Consider the following 13643-nt stretch of genomic DNA (forward strand, 5'->3'; position numbering starts at 1 on the left):
TATAGTTACCTAATTCAGTCAATAAAATATGTATATATTTTTTAACTGCATAATAATAGCATATCTAATTGAAAAAAGTATATAAAAAAAAATTCTTTCATTCTTTTTAAAATAAATATAAAAATATTTGTAAGATATACAAAATGTTTATTTTTGGTATATGTCATATGCGAATAGATAAATATACTATTTAAAGAAGAAAATTAAATTCACTAAATATACATTTATCATCTTTTTAAAATAAAACACAAAACTACCCTATGATACAAAAAAAAAATATAAATACAAATACCTAATTATGCATATATAAGTTTTTTATTTCATTTTTGTTTTTATTGGTATCTCCATATAAAATATAATAGTATATATATATTACTATTTATTATTATATATATTGTATATATATTTAGCTTATTTTATTTATTTTGTTTTTATTTAATATTCTCTTTTCTGAAAACATATATTTATATATATATTTTTTTGATATTTTCGTAAAAAAAATATTACTTGAAGGAAAAAAACGTACAATATGTAAGAATGTGTGCTTTTTTTTTGTTTTTTTAATCTTTAGCTTATAAAGTCTTACCATAATATGTATAATACAATATTTGATATAGAAATAATATGAATGCTTTTACATAAAAACATTTCTTTTGAAGAACAAAAATCCTTTCCCTTTAAAAAACATGCATAAATTATGCCCATACCTTCAAGATTAGATGACTAAAATAAGATAAATAAAATATATATTAAATTGGGCATTATAAAGTTAAGAAATATGCTAAGAACGAAGATACTAAAGAAGATGATTAATAATATAAAAATAACATTACAAAAAATTTAAAAGGTAAATTATGAGGTGAATATATAAAAACAAATCAAACAAAAAATAAAATTTACAAAAATGAGCACTGTCGAAGACAAAATGGATATTAACCAAAACAATGTGGATTTGTGTAAGTATTATAAGAATAATAATACCAATAACAGTGATGCTTTAAAATATGATGACTATTTTTTTAGAGATTTAAAAAAAAAAAATTTGAATTATTATATTAAAAAGGATAATTATTGTAAAATAATACTTAGTGATGAAAGTAACTTACAATATGTTAAATGGATGATTGATTTAATGAATTACAACAAATATAAAAAAGAAATATCACTTCAAGTTTTGTTGGATATTCAAAAGATATGTAACAGCATAAGTTTATTTTTTATTAAAATATATATTCATATCTATATATACTTATATGCTTTACGTAGATTATATTTATCCGTATTTTGCGTTATATTAAAATATCTCATTAAAAAATATAAATGCATAATTTTAAATAAAATAGGGGATATAAATAAAATCAACAATTTATCAAATATAAAAAAGGTAAAGGGCATCGACAAAAATGCATCCAATGTAATATTAATTCATGAAATAAAATGTTCTTCTTACTATGATTGGTATAAAATAGTGACTAATGATCACTTCGAAAAAAATGGGAAAACACATTATTACAGTAGCTTAATTTATCCTAAAATGTATACAGGAATACTTTTGGTTTCTACAAATAATTATTATTTTGTTTTAAATAAAAATGTTGATATTAAAAATAATAGCAAAAAATTGTTAATGTTGTTGATGAATAATATGGTGAATTATTGTCAAATCGACTATATTGAGTATGTTTATGTGTGTAATGAAATTAACAATAAAAAATATTTTAATAAATGTGAAAAAACTAATAATAATAAAAATAATAGTAAAATAATAGTGTGCATATCTAAGACAAATCGAAATTTCATAATAGTAGCTTATAATATTAATAAAAAGAATTATCCATGTATAAAAAATATTTGTGGATTTATAGAAAAACAAAGATGCTATAATGCGCCATCATATTATAAAAATATGTGCGAAAAAATTTACACTAATGATAATAATAACAACAATATTAGCTTTAGTCATATTAAATACTATTTAAAGCTTGACACAAAAATTAAAAAATCAAAAAAAATCAAAAATTCGCTTTTTGATTTTAGGGAAAATGAAAACCAAAGCGGTTATATTATTTATAAGATTCCTAATAATTTATGTAAAAAAAGGGAAATTTCAAAAATGTATAATATAAAATGTAATATACTCTATGTTTATTATTTTTTTGCCACGAGACAAAAAAATATAGTTAGTGAAATATTATATTATTCCTCTTGTAAAAATTTAACAAAAGGAATTTATTATGAAGATTTTCATCTACTATTTTTTCTTATTAAAAAATTGTATATTTTCAGAAAACCTTTGTTGGTTATATGCTTAAACAATTTTGAAGTAATAAACCTTTTTATTTCAGATTCTATTAATGTTATATACTGTTACAAAGCATTTATAAAAAAATATATTTTGTCAAAAAAATATAATATTATAAGTAAAATGGATGTAATGACTACATATTATTATATACACTTTAATTTATCAAAAGAAAGAAATATTTATCATACAAAAATAAATCACATTTTACTAAATATGTTAAACGGACGGATCTGCAAAAAATATGTTATAAAATTTTGCACTGAAGATTGTATGAAAATATGTTCAGAGTATTACATAATAATAACTCTTTTGAAGCTTTATGCAAAGTATTTTCGCACATTTATAAATAGCAATTTTGATTTTTTCGGTTTGTTAAATTGTAATATTAATTTTATAAATATCTCTAATGACGATAATATTAATGGTATTGTGAATAATAATAGAGACACTAATAATAGTATAAATTTTCATCGTTCTACAAATTACTCCAGATCAATTTTAAGAAAAAAACGAGGAAAAAATAGACACCTGCACAATTTACAAAAATATGCATATTTTATAATTTTTTACAATATTGTGTTACATGTGAAAAATAAACCTATTAAAAAAATAAATATACTATTTTCAGAAAAAGACTCATTATATGTTATAAAAAAGCTAAATAATTACGTGAAAAAAAAAAAAAAATTTATATTATATTATATATATAATAATATTGATATTTTTTTTATAAGAGCTAATTTCAAGTCAAATATACGAAGAAATATATTTTTTAAAATAATAATAAAATATATTAAAAATGTTGAAAAATTAAAAAGATATGGTGAAATTTGCTTTTTTAGTAAAATTATAAATCTTGAATTTATTCAACAAAAGGTCATAAACACCTTTTTTTTCATATCAAAAAAATGCTATAAGTTTAAATATTATAATAATTTAACTAAATATATATATATATTTTTTTTTTTGATAATAAAATGTAATGAAGAATTATATTCAAAATATAAAAGCATGAATATAATACGTAATGAACTTAAAGAAGAAAAATATATAGAAAATAGTGAAAAAAATTTTAGTAACATATTTATGAAAACATGTGTTAAACAGTGTAATAATAAAGAAAACAATGACGGTTGCGGAAAAAATACTGGAACAGATAAAAGAAACACAAAAGATGGTAATGATACTGAAACGGGAAATAATGGAAATAACGAACATAGTGGAAATGATGGCGATAGTGGAAATAACGGTAGTAAGGATAAGAATAGCAGCGGTAGTGGGGATAATAATGATGATAAAAAAAATGATGATAAAGACAAAAAAAACAATAGAAACAATAAGGATCAGGATAAAGAACGGAAAAAAAAAAATGATATGAAAAAGGGACCACAAAAAAATAGTGCTGATAATGCTGATAATACTGATAGAGACGGAACCAACAAAACCAATGATAATAATGACAATAAAAATAACGAAAATGATGAGGATAAAGAGGAAAAAGAAAATAAAGAGAATACAGAGAAAATAGAAACCAATGGGAACGATGAAAATACTTGTAAGAAAAGAAAGTGCGGAAAGGGTCTAACGAGAAATAGAAACAAAGGGAAAAATCTCAATGAAAACACTACAAATATAATGTGTCATAAAACAGATGAAACATGCTCAATTAATGTTGATTCGCCGCTATTAAACGTTGAAAAAAAGTATCCCGTGAAAAGAAGAAAAGAAAATAAAATAGATAGAAAAAATTATAATCATGAAAAAAATGAGAAATATTCATTAAATATGCTTATTGCTGAAAATGCACATAAAATTATAAAAAATGGAAGAGTATATAAACAGTTTGAACCTTGTTATAATCATAAAACACATAACAATTTCATGCTAAAAGAATTGTTATGGATGAGTATTGATTTTTATGAAGAAAAAAGGTGGAAAAAAAACATATCAAAAAGATTTAGCTATCTTATGAATACTAATTTTTATGAAAAACAAAAAAATGATAAATATTTTATATCTTCTCAAATATCAAACGATATAAAAATGTTTTGGTTTTTTATATTAAATGAAATAAGACCTGATTTAGTTCCAATAGATTTAGATCATAAAGTTAAAAATAAAAATGGTATAAAAAAGAACCTATTTCGTATTATTAAAAAAAATATAGAATCTGAAGAATACAATTTTATAAATGTAACAAACCATATCAATTTAAATACTAATCATAACGAACTAAACAGTAAACAGTTAGGAATTGTTAGTAGAGGTGAAAGAGAAAACAATGGAGATAAAAATGAAAATAAAGATCAATTTTTAAATTCTGAAAACGAAGATACAATAATCCCCAAAACGCATTCTGGTATATTCAACAAAATACATTCTCTGAATATATTAAATGAAAAAAATATGAACCCTGATGAAACAACATCAAAAAATGATAATAATTCAAATGATTTAAATATTCTCCCAAAGACCGACAATAATATAATTGAAGAACATTGTCAAAACTTAGGAAGTAATGATAAAACTGTTAAGGTTTGTAAAAATGATAATAATGAATTTGAAAACGGATTAACGTCTTATGAAGAATGCTTAGCAAAATTAGAGAATAGTGTAAACAAGGAAATGCTGAATAAGTATGAATATAATAGTAAAATTTGTTATAATGATTCAAAAAATTGTAATAAAATAAATGAAATCAGTTATAAAAATACATTTTATTATAATGAAGAATATAGTGATTACTATGACAATAATAATGATAGAAAATATAACGTAGCGTATAATGGGATATGTAATGATTTTAGATATTATAATAATCATTTGGGAAATAATATTTATTGTAACGATTGTAATTATCTCGATTTAAGTGATCAATTATACATATATTGCTTACTTTTTATAAGTATTTCTCTAATTGAAATTAAAGAAAATATATTTTATAACATTGATAATATTTCAAATGAGGATAAAGTAACAATATTAGACGAAGAAAATAATACGCATATTTCGAAGGCAACATATTCAAAGATATATGCCAAAGATAATTTTGAAAATGAAGACCATCAAACAACATCAGGGGATGATAATGTCAAACATGGAGATATCGATCAAAGTAATGATAGTGGCAAAAATAATAACTATATTTGTAATGGAAAGATGGAAAAAAATGAAGAAAATATTAATTGTGATGGAAAAGATAAAATGAGCATTGAATGTAAAGAAAATGAGATCCATGCTAATGATGGATATGATCATAATGATGAAAATAGAAAAAATGAATGTAAAAAAATCGAAGGAAATATTAATCAGTTATCCGAAGTCACAGAAAAAATAAATGAAAATAAAATTTTAAAAATGATAAAAAAAGAAAGCAAAAACAGCACAGAACATTATAGTGATAAGCCATATAAAGAATATAAAATTAATCAAAATGGGCATCATAAAAGTTATAATATTTATGATAATGCAAATGATGAAGGTTATAAATTTAATAAAAATTACCAAGATTATTATGACGATTTAAAATCGAATGTAAGTTATAGAAATAATAATAACAGTAACAATATTCTACCATTTATACCCTCGTTAAGTAATATAGACATAAAAGAATTAATAGTAATTCCGTATTCGTTACCACATGATAATATAATAAATAAAGAAACAACATATAGTTTAGAATCAGAAAGAAAAATATATGAATACCTTAATGAAATAAAGGAAAGAAATATAAATATATATATGAACAATATGGAATCATATGGAGGTAAATCTTATCCTTTTGAATTTCATAATATAGATAATTATTATAATAATATTAATTTACCATTGACCAAATTAACTGAATATGATGAATATACCTTTTTCTTGTATTTATTTTATATAAAAAATTCGCCATATATATTAAAAAAACAAATACAAAAAGATAAAAAAAAACGGAAACGTGATTTGCCAGATATTACTCCACCAAAAAAAAGAGCTTCTAGACGTAAGCTAAACAAAGAAAGCGGTGAAAAAGAAATCGAAATAATTCGAGAATCTGAAAAAGTTACAAATAATACAGAAGAGGTTGATTCAAAGGGAATATCCGAAATAAATTTATTGCAAACAAATAATAATTCAATACTAATAAAGGGGGGAGAAAATAAAAACTTTTATAATAATAAATTAACTAGTAAACATGTAGGTGAAATAAAAAAAGAACCTCAATTCTCTAAAGATAATACTGAAAAGGAAATAAAATTATGGAAAGAAAGAAAATTAGAATGGACAAATGATGAAATTAATTTTTTATTAATTTTGGCAAATACTTATATAAATTATATAAATCTCGACACGATTACACAGTTAATGGATAATAACGGGTCGAATATTACTATTTACAATAATAATAATCAGAATGAAATTTATAATGCGGGGAATAATAATATAACAATAAAGAATACTCTTGAAGTGGAATACTCAACGACCGTAGTAGAAACCGTTCAAAAAGAAAAAAAAACCTTAACTAACGAAAAAGATGTAAAAAAACTTAGCAATATCAGTAAAGAAACACCAAATGAATGCAAATCAGAAAGCTTGGAAATTTTGCAAAACATTAAAATGAACAATTTGAATGATTCAATTTTATCTACCGAAGGAAAGTTGGGCAATACAAATATCTCAACTCCCCATTTTAAAAAAAATAATGAGAGTGATAAAACGATTGAAGATATGAATTATGTTTATTATATTAATTGGACAATAATATCATTGGCATTAACGTCATATAATAAAATAAATAACATTTGTGAAATATCAAAAAGTGCAGAAGAATGCCGAGATAAGTTTTTATCTTTAGCAAAAGATAATAAATATAAAAATTATAATATATATAATTTACACGAAAATAATTTTATTAATTCAAAAAATAATATAGATAACAAAAAAAGTTCAAGAAAATTAAAATTTTTATCCATATTCTCAACTACACGAACTAACACGTTGATCGAAGCTTTTAACAAATATATGAATAAAAAAATAGAAAAATACAAACTAAGAAAAATGGCTCGTACCGAAAAAAAAATGGAACATGGGCAAGAAGTTATAAGAAGTAAAAGTGAAATGCTAAATGAAGATAAATCAATCGATCAAGCAAACTATATAATAAAGACTAACGATTTGGGAAATAATATTTTCTGTGATGAAAGTGAGCAAAATGAACTTTTGAATAATACGTTAGCAGAAGAAATGGCACAATCAAATTACAAACAAACTAGCGTTTCGAGTAATAGTAGTAGTAAAAATGATAGTATGAGGAGTAATATACAGAATGAAATTTCTGAAACATTAAAGGATGGCTCCTTTTTTAATGATATAAATTTAGATACGAATATGAACAGAAAAGAAGATTTTATAAATAATTTATTCAAAGAAGTTTCTGTAAATAATTATGAAACATCTGAAGAAGATGCAGAATGCGGTGAGGATAGTTTTTTTAGTTATAGTGATGTTGGTTATTGTTCATCTGGGGAATTATATAATAACAAATCATCCATAAAATTAGAAAATATGATAAATATACTAGATAATTTAGACAATAGGGAAAAACTCAAAATTGAAAATAGCGGATTAAGGGAAATTACAAACTTCAAAGTAAAAGAAATACATGATGATATTACAGAGGGAAGAAACAAAATTAATGATAATTGTGAATTTTTGGATGGAGATGAGAAAAAAATATATAACATAAATGAGGGTGAAATTGAAAACAATGTAAATGATAATAAACCTAATTGTTTCTTGGATGTTACAAATGATTTAAAGATTAATATAAAGAAAGATTCAGGAATTACATCAAATAAAATAGATGATAATTATGATAATATGGAATTACAAACTAACGAAAGTGACAATTATCAAACAAACGATAGTAATATGGTGAATGACGTGAAATCTGAAATATATAAAAATGATAACGATGGATTCGAAATAAAAATTAAATGCAATGAAAATGGTATATATTCAAATAATGCTGAAAATAATAATAGAAATGAAAATAGTTCTTATAAAACTTGGAAATATTCATCCAATTTTGCAGGCTCAATGAGCGAATTAATTTGTTATGACAAAATAAAAAAGATTTTGAATACTGTATGTAAGAATAAAAAGAATGTGAACGAATTTATATCATTACTAAAAAATGAGTATATTATAAAAAATCCCTATTTTTTAAAAGTAATACAAATTTTTATAAATAATGTTAAACCAGTTATTGGGTATTATGACAATATGATAGATTCGGTAAATGAAAAGTCTGATTACATCTATTCGAATAAAGAATATTTAAAAGATTTGTGTAAACACAAAATAGATAAAGAATTTGTTAATTTTATAAGAAAAATAATAGAACATGATAAAAAACAAAAAAATAAGTATATCGAAAAAATTACCAAAACAATTCCATATCAAAACAATATTAACTCTAATGAATTAATTATACATTCTCCTAGCAATTCGTATAATACCGTTAAGAATTTATCGACAAAAATTCTTAATTATGTTCCATATGTAGATGATAAAAAAAAAGGAAACATTAAACAAATGAGCAAACGATTCAACAGTAAAAATTTGGTATCGCAAATATTATTAGCTGATTATATTGTAGATAAATTAAAAACTTTTCCAATTAGTGATTCATTAACATCTATTTATAATAATAAAACTATTGACGAGCTAATATCAGAATATCATTTAAAGGCATATACAGAATATATTAATGATAATTTTAACGAAAACAATTATGCATCTAAATTAGAAAAATCATATATCGATGATCCCTCGACAGAAATAAATGATGAATCATCGATTAATGTAAGTTTAGTTGATATCAAAAATAAAAATGTATCAGATGTTATGAAAAATAATGAAAATGAATTAGAAGGAAAATTCGAGATAAGCAAGAAGCTTTCCGAAAATTTTGGACGCACATTACCATGTGATCAAACTTCTAAGAAGGAAAATTCTTTATATAACAAAACAACAGGAGATAAAACTGAGAATACTTTCAATATATTACCCACGTTTGGTAATAATACTCCAAATAATAAGTTTGCCAATAATAATAATACTAATACTAATACTAATAATTATAATAATAATGAAACTATTGATAGTATCAGTGAAAACGTAACTGATGCTAATTTGTGTGTAAATCACGAAAAAAATATCGAGATGGATGCAAAGACTAGCAGTAATATGACTTTAGGAATATTAGAAAACAGTAAAAATAACACCAATATAAATTCTGATAATGTACTTAATAATAATAACACACCAAATGATAATAATCAAGGATTAAAAAAGTTAAAAAAGGTAAACTCTGAGCCTTCAGTGAATCTTTACAACGATAAAATAATTGATTTGGGAAACTATACGAAGCAAATAAAGAATTCTTCAAAAACACAACCGATACGAAAAAACACTGGAACAACTAATAAAATAACGAAATATAAAACGTCCACAAATTTGTGTAATTATTCAAATATTAAGGGTCGAAAAAATAATAATAATAATGATAATAATAATAATAATAATAATAATAATAATAATAATAATAATAATAATAATAATAATAATAATAATAATAATAATAATAATAATAATAATAATAATAATAATAATAATAATAATAATAATAATAATAATAATAATAATAATAATAATAGTGATAATAACATTATATTGAATTGCGCACAAAATATAAAATGGCCATCATTAAATAAATTTGAAACCCAAACAAATCCAACAAATAACAACAACAATGACTATAATAATTTTTATAAAGAGGGTACTCCCGTTTTTGAACAACTGCCCATTTCACATGAAGAATCAAATAACAATCAGCATATGTGTAACGAAAAAATAAATTTAACAAGAAAAAAACAAAAAGCATCAGATAATAAATGTAACAATTCTATTAAAAATGTAGCAAATGAAAATTTAAACAAATATCCATCTAACCAACCATATTATCAAGTTAAGAATATTCATGATAATTATTTTAATGATAATAATCAAACACCAATGAAATTGAATACGCGTATACCTAGCACTGATATAAGTATTATTCCATCTTCAGCAACAATGTGTGAACATATAAAATGCTCAGATAATTCTGATTTGGCAAATAGAACAGATTTATTATGTAATGGGTCTCAGCCTGGAAATAATGTGCCTTTAAATATAATAAATAGCAACTCAAGTAGCAGCAACGGAATTAGTAATAAAAACATTGGTTTGAATAGTAGTAGTCACCTTAACAACGTGGGAGGCATGATTGTTGGAGGTATGAATTCGAGTAATAACAATCATATAATAAATAATTTTGCCCATAAAGGTGGCGAAGAAGGCGATAAATTTACTCCATTTTCTTATGGAGCTTTACAAAATAATAAGTACGTTTCTCCAAGTCAGGGGAATAATCAAATATATTATAATAAAGCACCTATATATGAGTCACCAGACATTGCTTCAAATAAAATTGGAGGGAATAATACGATGAATACTTATAATTCTAGATCTGCAGATATTTCTTCGAATTATTTTAACTCAAGACTTTTACATTCGCTAAGTAACAGTAATAATCTTAATAATGTTAATTTAAATGTTGATAAAAACGGATATTCTGCTAATATGAGAGATCATATAGGAATTTCAAGACGCTCATCAACATCCATATTATGTTCAGAGACAAATGAAAATAACGAAAATGTGATTTTTATGAAATCAAGATCTCCAAGTAATTATCCTTCACCATATAATCCCAATAAGGGAATAATGCATGATAATGATAGCTCAAAATCCTATTACGATTCACAAATATTGCAACAACATATGCAACACCAAACACATCAATCGGCGCAGCAACAATCCCAAATAATTAGCAACACAGATATAGTGAATAATATGGCCATGAGTACTAACAACGGTTTGACCAATAACAAAGAGGAATCGAATAACGACCCCTCAAATATTTCTGAGGCAAAAAACAAAAATGTTATTTATCAGAATTATGCATTGAATAAATACCCAAGCAATAGTGTAAAAAAATTAAGCCAAATTAATAATCAAAATGATTCAAATATCCAACCAGGTTATCACAATATAAATTATGATCAAATAAATAATAATTATATACCTCAAAATCTAATGAAAAATCATAATGAGTTACTATCTTCAAATAATGATAAAAAACAAATGGTTTATTATCCTACTCATCCTATTCCTAATTTTGCAAACATAAATAACGTACCATTAGAAAACTTAGATAAACACAATATTGCTTTTTCAAATGAGTCTTTTAATAGAAATATAAATTATCTCAATCAAATTAATTTAGTAAAATTGGACCCCGTGTCAGAAAAAGAAAATATGAATACGGGTGCAAAAATAGTTGGAGAAAAAGTACAGCATACACAACACTCGATAAAAAATAATACCCAACATAGTGATATACATAATTCTATCATAGAAAATAATTTAGGGCAATCAAATTACGCAGTTAATATGATTAATGGTGGTTCATTAAGTAGCTCAAGCAATGTCCTTATCGAGGGAACTCCAAATAATGATATTAATGCTGATGTTAATAACCACCATAACTTATCCCATATACCATCAATCTCCATGCAGCAATCACAAATAAATATCGACCAAAATAACAATTATATATCCAATGAACATGAAAGAGATTCAGCAAGCCGTATGCAATTTACCCCTAAAGGATCTGCCATACCAGTTCCAAATCAACAAAATATTAATATAAATAATCAAGGTATTAAATATAATGAGATAAATGTACATAATATAAAACAACCAAATAATTTAAATTCATATATTAACCAAGTTAATTTTATTGTTCAAGTATTAAATAAGAAAAAATGTAATCAAACAGATAATATACCACCTAATATAAATCAACAAACTATGGGGAAATATAATGTAGATCAAACAGTTGTTAATACCTTAAATTTGAAACAGGGTAACTTTGCGAATCCAAACTTAAGTCAACCACATAATAACAATATCATACAAAATGGAAATAATAATAATAATAACATGGGATTATCTACTTATCACACACAACCAAATACAAATTTGAAAAACATAAAACCACCAATGAATGATAGCAATATATCAAATATGCTCAATATGGGTATGAGAAACAATATGTCTAAAAATATTATATCAAATATTCCTCCAAATAATGTATTCTCGGCTAAAGATGTGATTCAACAGAAAATACTACAACAACAACAGCATAAAATGCAACAAGAATTAATTCATAAATCTCATAATGATAAAGATAATCTAGTAAATCCACGGATGCAATTTTCTGAAGAACAAATGCAGCACCAAAAATTATTGCAAAAAATGAAACAAGAACAATTGCAAAAACCGTTACAACAGATTCATCCACATCAAATGCAAACACACAACATGAATTCGCAACAGCATATGTATATTCACCCAATGCAACAAAAAATGCAAGCTCTACAAATACAATCCCTTCTAAAAGCCCAACAGATAAAAAAACAATTACACCCAAGCCAATTACAACAACAACATATGCAACAGAAATTACACCCACAGCAAATTCATCCGCAACAGTTGCGCTCACCGCAAATACCTCAACAACAGATAACACCACAACAAATACAACAAATACAACAAATGAAAATGCATAATATACAATTCAAGAAGCATGAAATGAAGAAACATATGGAGCATTTGCAAAAAAATATACCATATAACCAACAACAAATTCATCAAATATATAATTTGCAACAAAATATAATAAGTAATGATGAAACAAATGATAAACAAAATATGCATCTCCAAATTAGTATGGGTATAAACCCCAAAATTCAAAATATGCATATGCTACAAGCAAAAAATAACGATGAATTAATTTCAAAGGAGAATTTAAATAATAATTTAAATGAAAATCCTATATATGCAGTAAATCGAACATTTTCAAATAATATAAATAAATTTAAAAATCCTGATAATTTTTATTCTCAAAATTCCTTTCACCCAACTCCATCATCAAATAAAATGGATTTAAAAGATATTAGAAGTATAGGAAATAAAACATTAATTGAAAATAATATCGCATTAAACCCTTCTCAGAAAAGAGCGGATATATCTAATAATAACATTGCACCTCATATTTTACCTATTAACATGGCATCATATAATTCTCAAAATATGCAATGTAAAATAAATATTAATAAGAATAATAGCAATTCACAAGAAAATAATTGTTGATTGCATTCAATATATTTTCAAGAGACAA

General features: G+C 23.5%; 1 protein-coding gene across 1 annotated transcript; it reads left to right on the forward strand.

Annotated features, from left to right (window-relative positions):
- Positions 1–904: 904 nt before the first annotated feature.
- Positions 905–13615, forward strand: PBANKA_1025100 (conserved Plasmodium protein, unknown function; the record flags this gene model as incomplete). The annotated part of the gene is made up of 1 exon (XM_034565344.1): positions 905–13615. One exon carries the CDS (start codon positions 905–907, stop codon positions 13613–13615), a length of 12711 nt encoding a protein of 4236 aa, XP_034422050.1.
- Between the last annotated feature and the right edge of the window lie 28 nt (positions 13616–13643).

This window comes from Plasmodium berghei (assembly GCF_900002375.2).
Source record: "Plasmodium berghei ANKA genome assembly, chromosome: 10".
Lineage (NCBI taxonomy): Eukaryota > Apicomplexa > Aconoidasida > Haemosporida > Plasmodiidae > Plasmodium > Plasmodium berghei.